At 42.8% G+C, this 21058-nt stretch overlaps 1 protein-coding gene across 3 annotated transcripts in view; it reads right to left on the bottom strand.

Moving 5' to 3' along the window:
• PDLIM5 (PDZ and LIM domain 5) overlaps positions 1 to 21058 on the bottom strand; it is a 597783-nt gene that overhangs the window by 79248 nt on the left and 497477 nt on the right. For all 3 annotated transcript variants that reach the window (XM_086961943.1, XM_086961942.1, XM_086961944.1), the window contains one exon: positions 1357 to 1528. In XM_086961943.1, coding sequence (XP_086818069.1) covers positions 1357 to 1528 — 172 coding nt within the window. The remainder of the gene's footprint in view (positions 1 to 1356; positions 1529 to 21058) is intronic.

Genomic DNA, 21058 nt, shown 5'->3' with positions numbered 1-21058 from the left:
GATTAAAAATGGATTGTGATTGGGAAGTTAGCTCTTCCAAACAGATCCTTGAGGCAGTCTGAGAACCTGAGCCCTAAAACGTCAAACCTGGGGTCCGCTGAGACATCACAAACATCCCTAGAAGGGTAGAACTGAATTTCTAAACTTTATTTACAGTTCAGAGTTCGACAAGTATTCCATTCAGGTGGTGTAGGCAACACAGTTTCTGCAAATACATTTTAAAAGGCTCTTAAGTAACTTTGGGGTTTTGAATTTAACATTTTTTATTATACTATTGAATGCACAAAAGTGGAAAATTTGACTTAAACGCTTCTTTAAAGAAAAATGTATGTCTTATATTGGTGCAACATTAACTCTCTCCATCCCACGACTTTACACTGACTTTAATGCAACCAGCTCGACGCAAAGGCCAGTTCTATAAAAAAATTAGAAGAGGAATGACAGTAGAATCTAACGATTAAACCATCAGTAAGAGGTACAAGTGACCAGATTACTCTACCTCCAGAAATACAGGTGCAGCCTCTCAGACTAAACACCACTAACCTAATCGACAAGCCAGCCATCAGGAAAAAGCCAGCCGTAGAACCTTACAAGGATGGGGCCCTGCATTATGGAATGCAATGGACCCTACCATCCCTCAAAATTGTGTACAATACTAATCTGTGCAAGACTGCCTTTGAACCATAAGTATCTACCGCTAGGACTCCCCACTCCCTTCAGGACAAGGCCCCCGTTTTAGACTGCTCCTCCATGCAGGGTTTGTGATCCCAATAGGGTCTCATTCCTACCTTTTTTCTCCTTGTACTGTAAAGAGGCACCCGCCACAAGTTGGTGCATAACAAGTCAAATAAATCAATAATCACATTGAAAACTGGACGCATATGAAACACATGGTGAACACTTATAAGAATACAAAATATCTCTCAAACATGAAGTACAGTCGAAACCCCTGAAGATTATGGATCTCGTTGAAGGAAAAAAAAATGGTTTATGTTTAAGCTAGAAATGTCAATTTTAATTCGGACAGGTTTAATGATCTGTGACTGGAAAAACAATTTGGAATGCCAGGTACCAATGTCTTGGAGAAAGATTTGATGTGAGTGGGCAACTAATGCCTTTGCTTGAAATCAACGTGTATCCAAGTCTTTCCCCGAAAACTGCATATTTCAGATTTTGTAAAAATGTGTGGAACTACTTAACAAGAAATCTTTACGTTCTCAAGGTGAAGCCTACCCACGAACTATGTTATTTTTTTGTGTCAGCCGAAGCACCTTGTCAACCACAAACAATTATTTGGCAGACTGCATAAACAATTGTAACTGATATTTCATTAAACTGTAATTGCTTTCTACAAACCTTATCACCATGTTACAGTGGGCACACATTGGTGTTCGGGTCCCAGCAGGGATATGCTCTGGTTTCTGAACCAGTGTGTCTTGTTCGGTCTCAGTAGGTTGCACCCCAGGCTTCTTGTTTGGTGCAGTTCCAACATAAGGAGAATTGCTTGGTGCCTTTACGCTTGCAGGAGCTAGGTAGATAGGAAAAAAGAGTGCAGTCAAACATCTGAACTGCAAACGTATAGCAAATTTATGTAAAATATATGCTTTTTATATTTTTTACTTTCAACACAACACCAATAATTCTGCATCAACTTTCTTATTACACAACTATTTGTTTATTTCTCGGATCTAAAGATGAAAAAATCAAAAGCATGGCATTTACCATACTATGGTACACAAGGGCCAGATGAAAAAAATGGAATCCTAGACTTGCACTACTGCCAAGAGCCCAAATTCAGAAGACCTACATCCAGTCCTAGCTATACGCCTACAGCACTGTGCAAGAACCTCCTAATATCAGGGCGGACCTAAAAGTTCCAGTATGACAAGTGCTCCTAGGCGTTAAGCTACAACTGGTCAGAAAGACACAGGGAAGCTTGTCAACCATAGACCTTTATGGCTTTTTAAACCTAAATGCATGCAGGTGCTCAAATAACCACCTTTGCCTTTCATTCGAAACCACCTGTTCCCCTTTCTTACGTGATGCTGCCCTAAACTGCCTATCACTTTTTGGCTGCATTTTTGGCTTCCTTCAATCAGATGCACGGCCACAAAAGAGTTGGCAATACCCTGAGTGAAGGTGTATGTCTAAAACTAAAAGTCTAGAGGTTTTGATGACATATTAAGAATATTTAAATTATACTCTACTTTGGCATACTAAAATAATTCTGACAGTGCAGGGTATGTTTCTGATAATGTAGAATCAATTGACAGTGAACTGAAAGGGCATAGCAATACAAGGCCCAAACTACAACGCCTTCTCAAGCCTCAAGTGGTGCTAAGACTCAAAATCAAATGTCACTGCACCATGCACAACTCTTCTTGGAGCAAAGACCATGGCTGCCTTCAGAAACAAACCAGACACTATGATAAACAACGTCTCTGCAACAAACTTTCATAATATTCCAACCTAGGTTGGGGGTTGGCCGTCCTTGCACGGAAGAGGTAGATTGAGGGCATGAGGGAATTGAGGAATAGCTGAAGTGGGAACTCACAACCACTATGGAACACTATGGGCGGACACTCTAGGCAGATCTGAAACAAATAGAAAGCTCTACATCTGACATTAGGAGCAGATCCTTAATTTGTGTTCTCTGGAAATCGAATTGCTCAGACAAGCCTTTAAATAAAATAGAATCGAGAGTAGTCATGACACTGCATCTGTTCGCTCATGAAGGAGAACCATACTCTTCTTTGATTTATTTATTCAAAGTTTTATATAGCGCGAACAAGATCCTTACAGATATCAGAGTGCTTCACACTGACAGGGTAGGGGCAGTAGGAATGAACAGAGGTAATGGGAGCAATGTAGTAGTCACTAACATGAAAGGATAATAATAAAATACATAAAACATATCAATATACAGTCAGGTGGACAGGTAATAAAACGGCAAGTCATTGATCCCAATTACAGCCGCAATATCCTTCCTTACATCTCCTCCGACAGCACCATAGGACCAACAAAAGATTTCCCTATTTCAACTGCCATGCTTTCCGGCCTACAGCCAGTGTGAGCGAACACAGCCAGTGAAGAACCCAGGATGGAGAACCAATCCTGCATCATAAGAGGATCTTGATTTGAACAAAGAAGCAAGATGTACCGAAGATGGAACATGCAACACCAAAGGCTTTTACTAAATTCTGATGGACTTTGTTGCGGCTCCAAATTTTATTGAGACAACTCCTCTGTAAACTACCCCAACTTCAAACATGTTAACCCAAAGTTGGTATGCCTATTTGAGATATCTGCAATAAGGTAAATAACCAGCACATTTTACTAACATATAAACAAAGGGTAAAGATCTTGCTCAACTGTTAAAAAATTAAAAAAACTGTGCAAAATATATATACTGAGTGCTCTCACAATGGGCTCTGACGCACCATGTCCATGCTATGCACAATTCTTAAACACGTCAATAAGCATTTTGTGCCGGCCCGCAGGTCCCAACTAATGCTCAAGTGAACACCTTTGTGTAATTGGCACACCTAGTTTATACATTTAAATTGAAAATACTTTAATCATATTAAGATTTGGCCTTCTTTCAATTTTCTACTGTTTAGCTTTCAGCTTGAAGGAACGAAATATAAGTCAATGCGGGCTTCAAGTTTGGCGGCAAAAAGCACAGGAATACCTTTGAGCTGGGGCCACCAAGTCTCATTTCCCACAGAGCTTTTCAATAATAAAATATTACAATCAGGTTTTCGCTGTAGCATGTGCCAGCGCTGGGGTGTTAAAAAAGTCAGATTACTGCAACAAAATCTAAACATTATAATGAAAATGTAAAGGCAGATTATATGGTAGGACTGCCAGGTTTATTTCCTTATTATGGTTGGTAAAGGAAAGGAGTAAGATGAAGTAGTGAGGATTTATTTTTCTATTTTGGATTGCTATACTCCTCACATCTCATTCAAAGTTTTTAGGTAATTCCAAATCATCAGCCTTGAAGTTATGTGGTAATGCATCAGGCAACATTAAACTGTGCAGTACAAATATATACAGTATAACCACAAGCGGTGAATCCAAATTTTAAGCTTTTCATCAGCACCTAAATAGCCAATAATATGTACATTGTTCATACTATAGAACACATTGTGGTTCAATGTTTTGTTCACCATGGTCAACAGTCTTGGTTTTGTCCCTGCTGTTGTAGAATATGCTCTTGTTAGGGTCCCTGCAGAGGTACAGCTATGGTTGCCGCTGTGGTCCATGAAGGTGTGGAAGCTGTAGTTGCTGCCAAGGTCCTTGCAGCCTTTGTTGCTGCGGTGGTCCTTGAAGGTGTAGGAGCTGTTGTTGCTGCTGTGGTCCTTGGAAGGTGTGGGAGCTGTTGTTGCTGCTGAGGTCCTTGGAAGGTGTGGGAGCTGTTGTTGCTGCTGAGGTCCTTGCAGCTTTTGTTGCTGCTGTGGTCCTTGAAGGTGTAGGAGCTGTTGTTGCTGCTGTGGTCCTTGGAAGGTGTGGGAGCTGTTGTTGCTGCTGAGGTCCTTGCAGCTTTTGTTGCTGCTGTGGTCCTTGAAGGTGTAGGAGCTGTTGTTGCTGCTGTGGTCCTTGGAAGGTGTGGGAGCTGTTGTTGCTGCTGAGGTCCTTGCAGCTTTTGTTGCTGCTGTGGTCCTTGAAGGTGTGGGAGCTGTTGTTGCTGCTGTGGTCCTTGGAAGGTGTGGGAGCTGTTGTTGCTGCTGAGGTCCTTGCAGCTTTTGTTGCTGCTGTGGTCCTTGAAGGTGTGGGAGCTGTTGTTGCTGCTGTGGTCCTTGGAAGGTGTTGGAGCTGTTGTTGCTGCTGAGGTCCTTGAAGCCTTTGTTGCTGCTGTGGTCCTTGAAGGTGTGGGAGCTGTTGTTGCTGCTGAGGTCATTGCAGCTTTTGTTGCTACTATGGTCCTTGAAGGTGTGGGAGCTGTTGTTGCTGCTGAGGTCCTTGCAACCGTTGTTGTAACTGTGGTCCTTGCTGTATTGACAGTACAGCTGTGGCACTGATGTTGACCCTGTTGTTGTGGCCGCTGTGGAGATACTGAGGTATGAGCTGCAGTTACTGCTTTGGTGGAGCCTTTCACTAATGTTGTCTCTACAATGCTTGCAATTATTCTGGCAGCTGCTGTTGTTACTGTGGTGGTGGCTCATGGCATAGCTCTTTTTGCTCCGCCCATGGTCAATGCTATTATCATCATCATGGTGGCAGCTCGGGTTTATATTATGGTCCCAGCTGTGGTTAGAGCTGTTGGTGGAGCTGTGATGGCATATGTGGTCCCTGCTGTCATAGCTGTGGGCACTAGGTGCAGCTTTTGCGATTGCGGTGGTAACTGCTCTGCTGACAACTGCTGTGGCAATTGTCACCGCTAGCTGCGGTTGTCCTTGCCACGATTACCTCTTCGGTGTCGGCTATGGTTACAGCAGTGGCTGCTGCTGGCTGCATTGTGGTGGAAGCTGTAGATACTACCGTGGTCTCTGGTGTGGTTGCAGCAGTTATAGAAGCTGTTATCACAAGTGAATTACAAAATACGTAGATTTTCGTGCTATTTCCTGGTGGTTTTGGTTAATTACTAATCAGTCCGCAAAATTACACACATTATAGGAGGAAGCCTACCATGTGCAGATTTCCAACCCTCCTAAACTTTCTTTGTGAAACTGGCTCTTCCATGCTCAATGGCATACGTATCTGGTATTTCCATAATTGCTAATGACAGCGCACGGCAGTAAGACCTAGAAAATATAACACTAATTTGTAATAATGAAGTGACACGCTAACCACATGTATGTAAGTTGTTTATCAAACGTTCTTGCCATGTATTTTTATTTAATTTGTTACTGCCACCCCCCCAACATAATCATACCTTAAAGTCTCTAGTGCAGGACACTAAAGATGGGAAGGCGTCATATGCTCAGTCTAGATCAGATCAACTGAGCTTTTGGGACCTCAGGCGAGGGTCATTCTCTACGGTCAAAGCAACTCGTGCAACCGTGATAATACATGTGCATTTGAAACACTGGCTGCATTTGAGTGAAGTGGGACGAGGTCAAAAAAGTATGCATCAAAATACCATGGAGTTGCCATGCAACCTCTATAAACTGGAAATAAACAAAGCAGGTCAAACATCAAAGAGATATTGAAAAATAATGTCACGGCAACTCCAAAAGTAGTCATAGTAAGCACTACAATTACTGCTTGGATGAATTAGCGAAACGATTGTGGGCTGTGTCCGTTGACACGACAAACCGTTATGACACCTACATACAGCAAGACTCCGGCACGCATGACTGTCGAAGATTTAGAGGTAAAACATATACACACTGCTCCTTTTACGTACTGACCGTGCAATTTACCCCTTTATCTCGAATTAGGAACTGATCAGAGGTGAATTATTACACAAGTTACATGAGCGTGGCAGCCGTTTCACTGCATGTAGCCAGGTTACGCAGGACCGCACCTTAGCAGTGCGCATTACTAGGCCTCTTCCACAAAACCCCCCGATTGTTTTGGAAACTGGTACATTCCTATTCGTGCTCTGGTGCTTAACGTGGCGCTCTGATATCAAAGCACGCCGACACATGACTTTGATAAATGACAGGTGCGCCCAGTTACCATGTGCAGGGAGGTTCGCTTCTTTAAAGTTACCACAAACCATCGTTTTATCAATCCGAGGCTCGAGCTCATAATCCTAGCCTCTGATACATGAGATGCGATATTTATGCTGGGCCCACGAGGGACCCTCTATTCCGAGGACAAAGGAATTATTAATTAAACAGTGGTCCGTGAAAACAGATCCGCGCCGCACCTCGAAACACACACAGAAAGGCACGCATGCAGGAACTGTGCTCTCTGAAGCTATAATAAAGCACTTCATCACGGCCACGTCACTTGTACTCTGTGGCTTATCTCGTAACTTCAAATGATCCGACATAAATGAGTACTTTTTGTTTGATGGTGTTTCCTAGCAAATGTCCACATAAAATGCTAAATGGAATACACACCCTAAAACAAAACTCTTCTAAGAGTGTTTTCTTAAGGGCTCACAGCAGCTTTTAGAAACTTAAGGCAAGAGTAAATGAAAGTGTAAGAGGGTGCCTTAAACGCCAAGTTCGAAACAAAGTTCATCAGGAGGAAATAAAACAAACATACATGCTGACAACAGAAGAAACAAAAGAAAATGACAGGCCGATGGGGGAATGTGTGACAAGCTGAATAAGTACATAGGTCAATATTAAAACATGGTGGGGTGCATTTTTGCTCCATATAGAGACCTGTCAGCACTTTACTCAAACAAAGAGCCACGTTATGATCGTAGAGGCTTAATGAAAAATAAATCAGGTAAACAAAATGCGATAGATAAGCAAACGTGCTCTCGGACATTTCACAGAAACTTTAAAGACGGAAGCGTTTACCAGAAAGATAATTTGCCAAGAAAACGATGCCAGCTACACAAAACTATCAACTACTGTGTAGGAATTCTGGTATCTGCATCGACTGAACGCCTTAATTTTTTTTTAGACAAACCACACTGGATTTTTTCTAAATTATAAACAGACGATAGGAGTCGCAAGGGGACTCTGCCAATCCGATCTGTTCTTGGAGTGCACATTTCTTTTTCAGCGGTCCTTTTTTATTTAAACGTAAGCTTACTGGTATTTCAATGTAATAATACAGAGAAATGTTTGTCATTATTCACATGAAAGGAGAAGAAATGTTTGTTCGGTGTTTGTAAGCTCCAAAGTGTACAATGGGCGACACAGATATCACTTGTTCTTCCTCTAACAGCCATATTACTGTACCCTTAGAGTTTTGTTGCAAGAAAAAGATGTTCATACATTAGGTTTCATTCAAGTGTAGAAGCATCTGATCTCCTAGTATCACCGGGAAGACCTACAAGGCACTGTACATAATCCCCCTGCCTCTCAACAGTTTACTAATGTTTCAGCCAACCCCACTAGTTGATTAGCTCCAAGGGTGTTTGGACGGCTTTTGCCAAACCAGACATTTTCATAAGTTGACAGCTTAATGATGCTCTTAAGGGTGTTTGTAGAGGCCTATACACTTAAACACACATAACAAGAAAAAAACAATCCAATGTGTCTTGGGGGAACATCCACCCACCCATCCAGGTGTCACGTAAGAAGGAGATATCAGGCCGTGTGGTTGTTGGTGGAGGGGTGGGGTGGGGGTGGATAATGGGAGGTAGAGTGGGAAAGGGCTCAGCCAAGGTGATTGTTTCAGAATAAAGACTACTGATAGGGATGAATAAGTGGCGAGGAGGGGTGCAGAAGGGGGGATATAGTTGAAGGTAGGAGGGTACCACCCCATATCCCGCAATTCCGCACCCACGCGTTGGAGCGCGTCTCCAAAGGCACAGTGCAGCACATCTTTGTTAGAGCCCATCATCTCTTTAATCAAAATCGCCAAGGGGGTCAACTGCAGATCTTTTGGCTGGCATATCCAACCTTCCACCTCCTCCCCTGCAGCCTCCTCCTGGGTGCTCCCAAATCTTTAGCATCTCCGCTCACAACCATGCTATTGGACGTCGACGTATATACCACAGTCGTATTCTCTAAGCAGAGCTCTCTCTGCAGCTCGCACCAAAACTGTGACATCCTTCACCCAAGTGTCAATGGCCGGGCCTGTCTCAGATTTCCACATCATGGCTATATGTCGTTTAGCAAAGGCCAGAACGAAATTTAAGAATGTAGTGCCTGCTTTCCAGGCCTGTCATCTAGAGAACAATCCCAGCAAGTAGGTCTCCAAGGTGCAGGCTAGTGTCAGCCTTTGTCTTCTGTGTCATGGTTATCTCAGTCACCGTGAGCAGGGCAGTTGCCAACTCCTGCTCAGTTTGAGAGGTTGCAGTTTCTATAAGGATCTTCCAGAAAGGGTCCCCTATGTCAGTTTTCTGGATCTTTGCTTAGTTGGTCCTGGCTGGGTTGGGCCTTGTGGAGTGTCGATCCAGCTTTGTAGCCTACAGCCAGTTCTAACCTGACTCCAGATCGTCATAAAAGTGAGTTGTGCCATCCAGGATGATCCACATTTTTGAGGGAAACATCAGGGAGTATAGCAATCCTTCATCTCGGAGGACCTATTTAACCACTAGAAACAAAGCTCGCTGTGGCTGGACCAATGCTGTAAAGTCAGGGAACACAGAGACTTTGCCATTGTCTCCTGTGAAGGGGCCATATGTCTGCGCTCTCTGGAGGAAATGTCTATCTCTATAGTGGAGAAGTCTAGTCACCATGGGCGGGGCCGGTGGTCTGGTGCCAGCGGGCAAGCCGGAACACTGTGGGCCCTCTCCAGGGCAAAGAAGGGGGTAAGGGGATTCAGCACCACTTCTGTCCATAGCCAATTTTCCAAGTACATCACCATGTCAGTCCCGTTTTCCCCCTCCGGGAGCCCCACCACTCTAATGTAATTGCAGGGGTTATGTCGCTCAAGTTCACCTTTCCAGGATTCGCACCCTTCCGATAGATCCTCTAACCTGTGGGTGAGCACGTTTTGCTTTGGTTGTATTTCCCCCATTGAAGTTTCAACCACAGTGACTCGGTCAGCTAGTTTACGGTGTTTGGCCCACAGGAGATCTAGCCCCAAAGTCACTGCACTAACGTCTTGTTGGGGAGTGGCTTTGGTGTCTGCTATAGAAGCAATGACCTTATCAAGATGTAAGTGCAGGGAGGCCTCCGAGTGTTCTGGCCCTTCAGTTTCTCCAGTCGGTGGTGGAGTTCAAGAGTACAGGGCAGGGCCCCTGGTGGTCCGTCTTCTTCAGTGGTTTTTCATACTCATGATATACGGTGAGACAATTGAAGAGCTCCGCACCTAACTTTAATGATAAGTTTGATTTCTAAGTAACAAGGCTCTGTTTTTCATCCTTTTTTTCTAGAGAAAAGGAGTATCATTGCAGCAGCTACAAAAATCTCTCACTGCCACTACTAACTTTGTGGATGGTATTTAATCATATTGCCACTGGGTCCGATTCACCAAACCTTTGGTACACCAAAACATTTAGTACACCAGCAAATGGGTGCACAAAAAGTATCATCTTTTGCCATGTAAACTCTTGAAGTAGGTATTCACAAACATGTGCAATAGTTTTCAGATTAAGCTAGTGAACATATTGTTCATATTCCTAAATGAAACCCAATTCTAGGTTATTTTGTTGTCTATGAACTACAGAAACGTCATAAAATTGGCACAGAAATAACTGTAATCTGCAGTACCTTGCAGATTACAGTGTTTTGATTATATCTATAGCATTAAAATCAAAACAAAAGGTTTCTCGTGCAATGTAAGAGAAAGTCCTATTATCTGCATAGCACCACAGACATAATGAAAGGACCATCTTCAGCAATTAAACTCGACAGTCCCTCAATTATGTATAGACCTCCTGGTTTTATGGTATTTGTTGTTTAGACACTGCCTATAATTATCCACATGTATTTGTTGCTCTTTTGATCTATATTGATCTGTATTCTTTTTGTGTTTTGTGAAAAGATTAACTCAAAGCTTCTATATTTCCACATTTATTTAACCAATTAATGTGCACTTGCAATTGGTCGCCTCATGGCTTTTAGTGGTGTAAGACCCCATATATAATGCATCACTCATATGCAATACAATCATAAGAACTTAACATTTTAGTACAATGCAACATTAAAGCTTCATTAGAAAACATTTTCCCTTAGTGTTTATAAATTGCCCTGTGTGTTAGTCTACACAGCTATTATAGCCTTACAGCCCTCTGCCAAGTGCTATACCTGTTGTTAAAGGCACTGAACCAGAGTTATAGCCAAGAGCCGCAGGCAAGGGCCTATAACGTGGCAGAACACCTTTAGCAACTGGTATAGCCCGAGGCAGAAGGGCTATAAGGCTTTTAGAACATTCCACCCACTGAGGGCAAAATGCTCTAAATTAAAAATTGAGAAATAGAAAAACAGGCATTGGAATGCTGGAGTACAAGGATAGACTAGAGCTATTTCATTGTTTTCAATGGAGGTCCCCACATTTCAGTGTTCCAATATAGCCTTAGAGCAAGCCATAGAGGGCTCTGCTGGCCATTAAAGGCCCACTCCAGCGTTAAAGGCCCGAGCTGAAGGGGAGGGCCTTTAACAAGAGAGCTGGCCTTCAATGGCTGGTAGAGCCAGCTAGGGATGGCTTTAAGGCTATTAAAACATTCCCTTCAGGCTATTAAAATAATCCCCTCAGGCTCCACAAGGCCTTTTGTGCACAGCAATAGCTGTGAACAAACATTGTAATATTGGTGCTCCAGATTTCTACGGGCCATTAAAAGCACAGAGCACTCCATTGTTTTCAATGGCGCTCCCAACATTCCAATGTTCTAATATTGGCTTAGCTGTCATAACTGACATCATAGATCACCCTGAAGAAGACCAAATTCTAAAACTTTTTCATACTTAAAAATAAATACAGACAAATATATAGTTGGTTGTGTTTTTTGTCTGTATTGTTATGTAAAAACCATACACACAAAAAACTGATCGCCTTAATTATGTTAGACCGGAACAAGAAATGGCAGCAATAAGGCTGTGGTGGCTGCTAGAGGAATGGGAAAGGTAATGTTTAGCCCTACAGGACCTGCTCTTCATTGCCAGGTTGTTGATAGAAAACATACCAACCTGTGGGAACATGGGTCCACTGAATGACTTTTAGAAGGGTGTTTAAAAAGCACACTGTCTGGCAAACAAATACGTTCACCGTGGCTTATTCAGAAATGCATTATTGCGGTGTGTGACTATCCACAAATATAGAATATGTGAGGGTTTATTTCAATGCACGAACTACTCTCTTGGCAACATCCAGGGAAGTCTTACAAGCTGCCACGCCTGACTGAGGAAAACTAAGCATACTTATGGACATTTCATGAGTGTATGTGAGACCTCTAAATGCCAAAATATGTCAATCCTGAGTTTGCGAATTAGAATCAGATTTTGAAAACAAAGGTACAAAAAGTCTTCATTGTTTAGGTTAATAAAAACTAACAATGCTACCACACATACAGAACTATATAAAATGTAAAACATGATTAAAACAAGATTCAACAAAAATCATGGTCTCAGAGACCAAAGCGTTCCCAAATCATTAATAAGAAATAAAACCAACAAAATTCACAGTTCCAAAGAATTAAACTGCAAAATTGCCATAACTTGTCGGTAGGTAGTCATCAGTAAAGTGCCACCGTGCTGTTAGGCCTAGATCATTAAAAAGTAAAATTCATCATACACAATACCTTTTTGAACAGTATTAAGTCTATTACAGCCTTCATTCTTGGACCAACCTGTGCTCTTGTGCACCACCACCCAGCAAAAGTTTCCTGCGGGTCATTTGGATGCGAACTTAATTGGGTAAATACAGATGAGCTGAGGGTCTACTGGATCGAGCACTTTTACTATCACTGCCCTGCAGGAATGAATGCCCCTGGCATTAAAACCCTTTCAATAATAATACACGTGCTTTTTAAAAAAAGGAGCATATATACTATATACTATCAAATAAATAAAATCCTCCTTAGCCGAGCCACATAGTCTACCGTATATAGGACCACTGTGCTTCCAGGATGGTTGATCTGCCAGGGATGAGAATGTGCCAATTTAGAATGCCATCAGCTTTCCCTGTATATGTGCTGAGAATGTCACATTTAAATATGACTTTGGTTTCAATTTGTCATAGGTTTGAAGGACCATACAGGCATGGGTACGGCTGTTAACCTGTTTTCATCATCAAATAAAAGTGCATTTTGGCAGCTTTATTTACAACCGCCGAAATATTGGGTAGGACAGATCAGTGTTATAGAGTTTTATTGTCTTTGTTACTTTCCTCGATGAGTACATGTATTCTCGGTGACTAGATTGAGGATCTGTTTCCAATACCAACCATAGTGAGCTATTTAATAGGCTTCCTTGATTTGAAGTGATTTTATACCAGGTTTTTATTGTAGAAAAGCTTCCCCCTAGGGCCCAAATTGCAAGCGAACTTGAGCTGCAGAAGCATTCTGTGAAAGTCTGAATGCCCGCTTGAGTGTGTTGACTTGCAATCTGTCCAAAAGCGAGGCATTTTTACCATGCATGACAACACTTGCATAAGCCACTATTGGTAGCAATTTGGCCGCTATAACACACAATAGTGGCTTGGAGGAGACACCATCCAGCTTCTTAGCCAGTATACAAACGCATAGAACAGGACATTTCCTTTCTTGGTGACATACTGCTTGTGCTCTTGGGAATGTAATCGACTATCTATATACACTTCTAAATCTTTGCATCTACTAACCTTCTCTAAGACCTCACTGTCCAGCTTGATTTTGAGGGGTGGCCTGGGTCGGTTCATAATAGTCCTTATTTTAGTTTTTGTTATGTTAATTTCAAGTTTGTTAACTGTGACACCTTTTTTTTTTACTCCGGTGAGTGATCTTTGGAGTCCCTCTCTTGTTAAGCTGAGCAATACAATGTCATCCGGAATAGAAAATGTTAAAGGGCCCAGGCGTGGTGGATGAGAATTTACCTGGTTGCATCTTGGGGACAAGTCTGCCATGAACATATTGAACAGGTATGGGGTGAACACAAAGCCCTGCTTGCGGCCTATTTCCTTGGGGATTTTTCTTGATAATCTTGTACCGCCTGCCACTTTAACTTACATCCAAGTACGTGTGTACAGTTGATCAACGGCTCGTAGTATTCTAGCGGGGAGGCCCCACTCCCTTAATTTTCGCCAGAAAAGCTACCGACCTACGCAGTCGTACCCTGCTTTAAAGTCTATGAAGCAACGGTGCAGCTTTTTCTGAAGGCTTTTGCACTTGTCTGCTATTAGGGCAATGGCTAGGATATTTGTAGTTGCTTCAAACCTTGTCCCATTAACTGGGACTAGGTTGTTCATGTTTGACCATCTTATAAGCATCTCAAGATTAAGCGACGCATAGTACTTTGCTATGAGCCTACAGTTGACAGTGTTCGACTAGTCTCCACCCTTAAAGATTTGGTTTATAATTGACCCTCTCCAGGTCATTGAGATCGAGCCCGTTAGTTCAACTTCCTTGTATAGTGCTGATAGTGGGTTTGTCCAGTATTTAGGATTTTGTTTAAAAATAGCATGCAGAATTTCGTTTGGCCCCGGTGCTCCATCTCTTTGCCCTGCATTAGTACTTCCACTATCTTATTAGGTGGATAGTTCTGTACCTCATGCTTGGATAGACAGTGCGAAGTAATACACAAAAAAGTCTGGTAAACAACTACGTTCACCCTGGCTTAATCAGAAAGGCATTACAGCCACGTGTGACTATCTACAAATATTTATTACTATTAGCCATTCTTTTAGGATTGCTAATATCTTTCTTGTGCAGCTTCACCAATGTTACAGCTGCTTTTTTTTATTCACCACCTCTTCCATGCTGCTGTAAGTAGGCACAGGTCTTAATAGAGTGGGACCCGTTCCTTAGTGGAATGACGCATAAGCTTATGTACTACTCTCTTTGACTCAATTGTCCTGTAATTATGCAATCATTCTTGTTTCCTATTCTTACCTGATGCCGATATTGCATTTATGTCCTTCATTCCATCCTATTGTAAAACGCTCTTATACCCCTCGGGATCTTGTTCGCGCTATATAAAACTTCATAAATAAATACGTTCCGCCTCACTAGATTCTCGGCACAAGAATCATTGAAGAACGTCTCAGTCAGGCGAATTACCTTTTCCTTTATAGAATGAAGTGTATGTTCAGCCTACACTGGATTCTCGAAGTGTGTACCATCAATGAACGTCTCAGTCAGTTGGGCGAGACCCAAACTTCCTACGTCACACTCGAGTTAGTTATTATGCTAGAAGTCCTGCCAATACAATTTTTAGTCTCTCACAAAGCCTAGAGTTGGCTTGCTTAGCATTAACCCCTTCGCTGCGGGGGTTAATCCCCCGTTGTGCTGGGGGGAAGGGGGGCACGCACAGCGCCCCCATGCTCATGACGAGCTGAGCTCGTCATGAGTTACGGCGCTCCTGTGCTCATGACAAGCTCAGCTCGTCACAGGTGTATTGCCTCCCGTGGAACGCTGAGCACAGCGGGGGAATTCTCCCCGCACCCGAGTGTTCCACGGGCCATGACGAGCTGAGCTCGTCATGAGCCCCGGAGCGCCGTGGCTCATGACGAGCTCAACTCGTCATGAGCGTCCAAGGAGTTAAATGGCCGCTTTGTCCAATATGTATCTGTTTTCGTTTTCTGGTTGTCCAAGAGTTTTTTTATTTTGTTTTCTCAGGTGCTTTATTGTCTCACATAAATGTGTAGGGGCGTCAGGATTTTTTGAATTCCTAAGTGCCTTTCCTAATTCCCTTCTTAAGACTAGGCATTTGTTTAAAAGGCCTTCTGACCGCTTGTCAGCTTGCTACCTAGTCTTTGTTTCACTGCAGGAACATAAAGCAGAAATCTCGATGTAAATTCCATGCATGCGTCTGTTTCACTACTTTCAGGCCTGATAGTAGACTCCAAGATCTCTTTTGCCTTGCTGGCCAGGCCAGGTAATGAATTATGCATCAACCTAAAGTGTTTTAAATGAGTTGTTTTAATGAGCCCACTTCTACTGGGGCACTGATGTGCCTCGGAGGAATTATACCCAGCTCAAGTTGCTGATAACAATGGTCCCTTCGTGTGGTGTATTTGACTGCATATTTTCTAAGATATAGAAATAATGGTAAAGAAAGGATTGTATAGTCTATTATTGAACGTGAGTTAGCACCATAGTATGTATACCTTGGGGTGTGGGCCCTCCTGCGTTCCGCCATTCAATTCTCTCATACCTAGAGGTTCCAAGGCAGTGACTAGTTTTTGCCCGTTGGGATTTGAAGGCCGAGCTATGACTGCACCGCTCATATTGTGTTATCTACGTTTAAACTATCATCTTCGTCTGGGGTATACGTTAAATTTGGGTTGAAATCCCCAGTCACAACTACCTCCCATGTTGGGTTCGAAAACCTTACTTCTGTTACCACAGAGATTAATTTTGAGAATAGAATGGTCTTTTCCTGTGCATTGGAGTGTGCGTAGACTTTAAACAACAATGCTGTTGTTGTCAAGTGTTTGTGTCAGGTTCTCAACTCAATTATTTTTTAGGCCAGAGACCGAGGAAGAAAGTTGCTCTGAGGTGATGTTTAATGCTATTGATAGATAAACTGCTATTCCCCCCTTTGGTCTCCCAAATCAGTTTGATCTTGTGGCCTTAACATGATGGAAAATATAGCCTACCAAGTGTGAAGGCTCAATTAGCCTTGTCTCTTGTACAGCTATGATCTTATATTGCCCCAGTTCAGTATGTTTGGGGGGGGGGGGGGGGGGGGGGGTACACTATCTTCGAAGTATAGTTTTTTTTTTTTCAAAATACTTTCTTGATTTTCACAAGGTATACAGTTTTGACCCAGCGATATACCAGGAAAGGAGGTTTAGCAAAGACACCCTGGGACTCACTAAACCATTGTTTAGGATGTCACTCTTTTCTTGGTGCATTTAACCCCTTCCCCGCGGGGCTAATTCCCCCGCTGTGCTGGGGGGGATTGGGGGAGCGCACAGCGCCGCAGTGCTCGCGACGAGCTCAGCCCGTCACGCAGAACGGTGGCGCTGAGCTCGTCATGACCATGCTCGTTTTCATAAGCACAGCGGGGGAATTATCCCCGCGTGTGAGGGCTGCACATGTCATGACACAGCGGCACCATGACTCATGACGAGCTGAGCTCATCATTAGCACGGAAGAGGTTAAGGCTAATGCTACCAAGCTCCACTGGTCCTGGCTCAAACCACTTACTTTTTATTTGTTCCATTTTTTCATTTTTACCACGGGCACACTATAATACTGAACACATAGAAGTTGTTCCCAATTCTGTGCTTAATCTCCTAGTCATCATCAACAGGGCAAGAGGATACCGTGACTTTGTTTGTTTTGATAGCTTTATGTCTCATGTTTCAAATTGTTGTCTAACATTCATAACTGATAGTGCGATATCTTCGGTTATCCATGTAGTGAGGGTTTGATCAAGTTGCTTATAATCCTCATTCGAAAGGAATTAAACCGACAACAGATCAGTCGATTTGAGATGCTTCAAACTGGGAATTTCAGTGAATAATCTCATTATATTTCCTCTATTGAGGAGGTTATACTAGCCTTGTAAAACATACTGATGGTTTAGGAGAATTTGCTGATTCAGACTCTCCTTTTGCAGGGAGCATGTTGTTGGGAATGAGGAATGGAGATGCATCTCCAAGTTGTTTTTTGCTGGCATGTTTTCTGGACTGCTCCACCTCTAGGACTATTCTCTCATTGCATTTTGATGTTAACAACTCTCCTTTCACTTTGGATGTTATTATATGTGTAGCAATCCTGGTGCTGTGATTTCTTGTCATGATTATTGTATATTAACTTGATGATTCGGCGACAGGCTGATTTTCCTTGGGTGAATTCTCTTCCATTATCTCTTCCATTGTTTAATGATCAGGAAGGATAACCATGTATAGAATTAGATTCACTTTGCGATTTTTCTCATATTGTAAGGGACACAGTCCTATCTGGACCACATCCCTGGATGTTTTGCCTGGAGTGATTCCTCTTATTTACATGTTGCGTTTTTTGTTAGAACCAAGTTGAGTCTGGACATTTTCAGGTGTCTTAGGGACATTATCATTCGTATCTACCATTGTTTGCAATGCATCTAGTGAGTTTGAAATTGACAACTTCTCGATTGCCTTGTCCTTAACCCCTTGTATGCTCATGACGGAGCCGCTCCGTCATGAGCCGTGGTTGCGCTGTGCTCATGACGGAGCGGTTCCGTCATGGCCCTGCCGCGTTCTATTAAGCGGGCGGGGCCATGACGGAACCGCTCCGTCATGAGCACAGCGCAACCACGGCTCGTGACGGAGCGGTTCCGTCACGAGCATGCGAGCGCCGCTCGCCCCCCCCTAGCGCTGCGGCGGCAAGGAGATTTGTAGCGATGTTTGTGATTCCATTGTCTCTTTGACCCTGCTTAGCCTCAAAGATGGAGTACAGTCTGTTACTGCTGGCTGCTTCTTTCACTATGCACTGGTGGTTCTCCCTTGGCTTCCTAGCATGTTTTTTAGGTCTCTTAGTTTGAACACAGATCATGGGTTCATTTAGTTCAGCATCATTCTCCGATCGATTGACTGCTGAGTGAGCTCTTTCAGCTCCTAGTTAATAAGGTTTTCTCCTGTGAAACTGCACAATTTGTTTGTCTCGAAGAAAAGATGTTCTGCCATCAGTACTTGGGTTCGGACTTGCAATTTTCCATTTAATTTAAAATGCTTGTTAAAATGGCTGGTATAGTGCTTAACCTATCAATAACTGGGACATACGCACACTTTGTTTGTACAGGAGGATTTATTTCTAGCACCCGTATTATCAAATCTGTCAGTTTTTCTAGTTTGCATTTATACTGGTGATGTGGGAAGTTATTACATTCATAAGGTCAATCTGGGTGTCCGGCTCATCTGACTACATATTAAGTGCTGTGATTGATATTTGTAAAATCATTAATAACTAAGCATTATGTAGGCTCAAAATATATTTTGGATTCACACAAAAGGATCTAGGATGAGGTACCGCACTTATCTATTAGCTGGGAATATATTTACATTCGGTGCGTCGGCCAACAGAGAACCAGACCCTTTTGATTCTCTTAGTTGTGAAAGGGGCTTCCACAACAATTAGAAAGTATATATGTGGCCCGCACACACAATAAAAAACAGTCCGTTCAAATGATGATTCACACTGATGTTTTATTCCTTCAATCTTTATTTTCTTACAACACTTCGCAGTATCCAATGCATTTCTCCTTTTGAAGGACTTCTTCAGGGCTCCTTACTTCATGTATCTGTTCCACTGCGTCTCCTTTCGTCTTACAACAACAGCAAAATCAAATCAAATGTATTCACCTGCTCTTGCTTGGTTCTTCTCGGGAGAGCGGCGTGCAGTGTATGTGACATACCTGAGAGCTTACGTCAGTGCACTTCGATATTGGTGCAGAAGGAATGTGTCCACATTGACCGATATATCGTTGTCCACCTAGTACACGTCGTTTTTGAAACCTTTCAGGCTGAGGACGACGCAAGATAGATAAAACTAAGTTATTGACAGGTCGTGCCTTGCCCCCTAATGACCGTAAGAGACTGATCTGGGTTGAGATTACAACATGGAATCCAGGAGAACTTTGCGCTTAGAATACAGAAATAGATCCGCATACATAGCACTAAAGAAGGGTGATTTGATTTCGCTGTTATAGTAAGACGAAAGGAGACTCAGTGGAACAGATACATGAAGTAAGGAGCCCTGAAAAAGTCCTTCAAAAGGACGAAACGCGTTGGCTACTGCGAAGTGTTATGAGAAAATAAAGATTGAAGGAATATACTCAGTGTGAATCATCATTTAAATGGACTGTTTTCTATTGTGTGTGCGGGCCACATATATACTTCAAAATATATTCTGCTTTTAAATTTAAGGTCTCATGATTCTATGACACAGTATGTGGGTCTTTATTTTCCTAATTGCCTTCAACCAAGGACTATCAAATGTATTTCCGTTGATGTCTTCTGGTTGTGGCAGAGTTAATGTTACTTGATGGCTAAACGCAGACTTATTTTCATTAATTAGCTCTTCTTGGGATAATTGCTCAGATTAATCTGAGATTTAATAGCAGACTGCTCATGCCCTACAGGATCATCAACCAGATTGATGTTCTTAATTTTCCATTGCCTGTACTAGAACCATATGGTTTGCTAGTAAAATTGAGCACAGCCAGGAGTTCTCCACTTCCTCAACGGAGTCAATGATGGAGTTGTTTGTCTGTGGATAGCGCTGGTTTGCGCGAGGTCTTGACCTTGAATAAGAATAGCTGGGTGCGTGAACCTAGGCCTGTATCATGATAACTTTATCCACTGGCATTTCACTGTTTCCAGATGCTGTTACTTTTATATTCATAGATGGACTTATGCTGGACCGCTGATCTGGATTCAATAGTGAATCTGACTTTTGAGGAATGAGTGGATTTGGAAGTTCTGCAATATTTTCAGTCGTTGAATAAATGAATGCTGCTGAGTCTTTTAAAAACATAAATTTACAGCAACAGATCATTTCCCCAAATGTCTGTATTAGAGATATCAATGGATTGCCATGGCCTTCACTTGTTTCAGTCGTGTTTTCTTGCACAATGTCAGTCTTGGGTTTTCATGCGATCTTTTTTTGATTCAAGTGTTTCTGGGCAGCCTGTTGTCTGATCTTACCGGATCTCATCTTATTTTTCCTGTAGACGCCTTGGTTCCCTTGATTAGTCAAGCCTATATTGCAATCTTAACAGCAATAGGAGGCTTAATTGTTTTTGGTATGTTTGGTGTGTCATGGGGTAGCAAACACTGAGCTCCCTAACCTTGTGGGGCCGTCTCAAAGAGGTTGCACTCAACTCAGTATGGCTCGACTAGCATCCACCCTACCGCAGCCCCTTTTAGGGATTCTTGAGTTCCGAGCTTCAATTTCAATTTGGTTCAAAATTGTGCACTGGGCCACAAGCAACACGCAACTTGGGGCAATTCATGGCAGAATGCTTCAGTAATTCAGCCTCAAGCGATTCAGGGTTGAGCAACGTGCTCCAACCCTGAGCACACCCTGGCGTCCTACAGATGTAGACCTCCATACCTCTGTACCTTCACCCACTGCACGCTGCTCTCCCGAGAAGAACCAAGCAAAAGCAGGCGAGGGAGGGAGACTTAGGAGAAGAAATTCATGGCTTCACAGCCCTTGTAAAAACCTCACTGTATGCCTCCGTTCTCTCCACTTGTTGATGCTCTCCGGGGTTGATACAAGCGGGAACCGGGCATAAGAAGGAGGCCCAGAAGAACAGAGGGAACGGTTAGCCCGCTGAAAGACCTCTGAGGATTGCTGAGAACCGCTATGTAGCTCCGCTCTGTTGCTGGACCACACCCACAGTCTCCAAGATTTTAAAAACTTTTTTTCACTTTTTCCATTTGCATGAGTGTCATATGCAACAAA

The sequence above is a fragment of the Lissotriton vulgaris genome, chromosome 3_1, assembly GCF_964263255.1.
Source record: "Lissotriton vulgaris chromosome 3_1, aLisVul1.2, whole genome shotgun sequence".
NCBI classification, from domain to species: domain Eukaryota; kingdom Metazoa; phylum Chordata; class Amphibia; order Caudata; family Salamandridae; genus Lissotriton; species Lissotriton vulgaris.
This window is presented reverse-complemented; position numbering and strand designations above follow the sequence as displayed.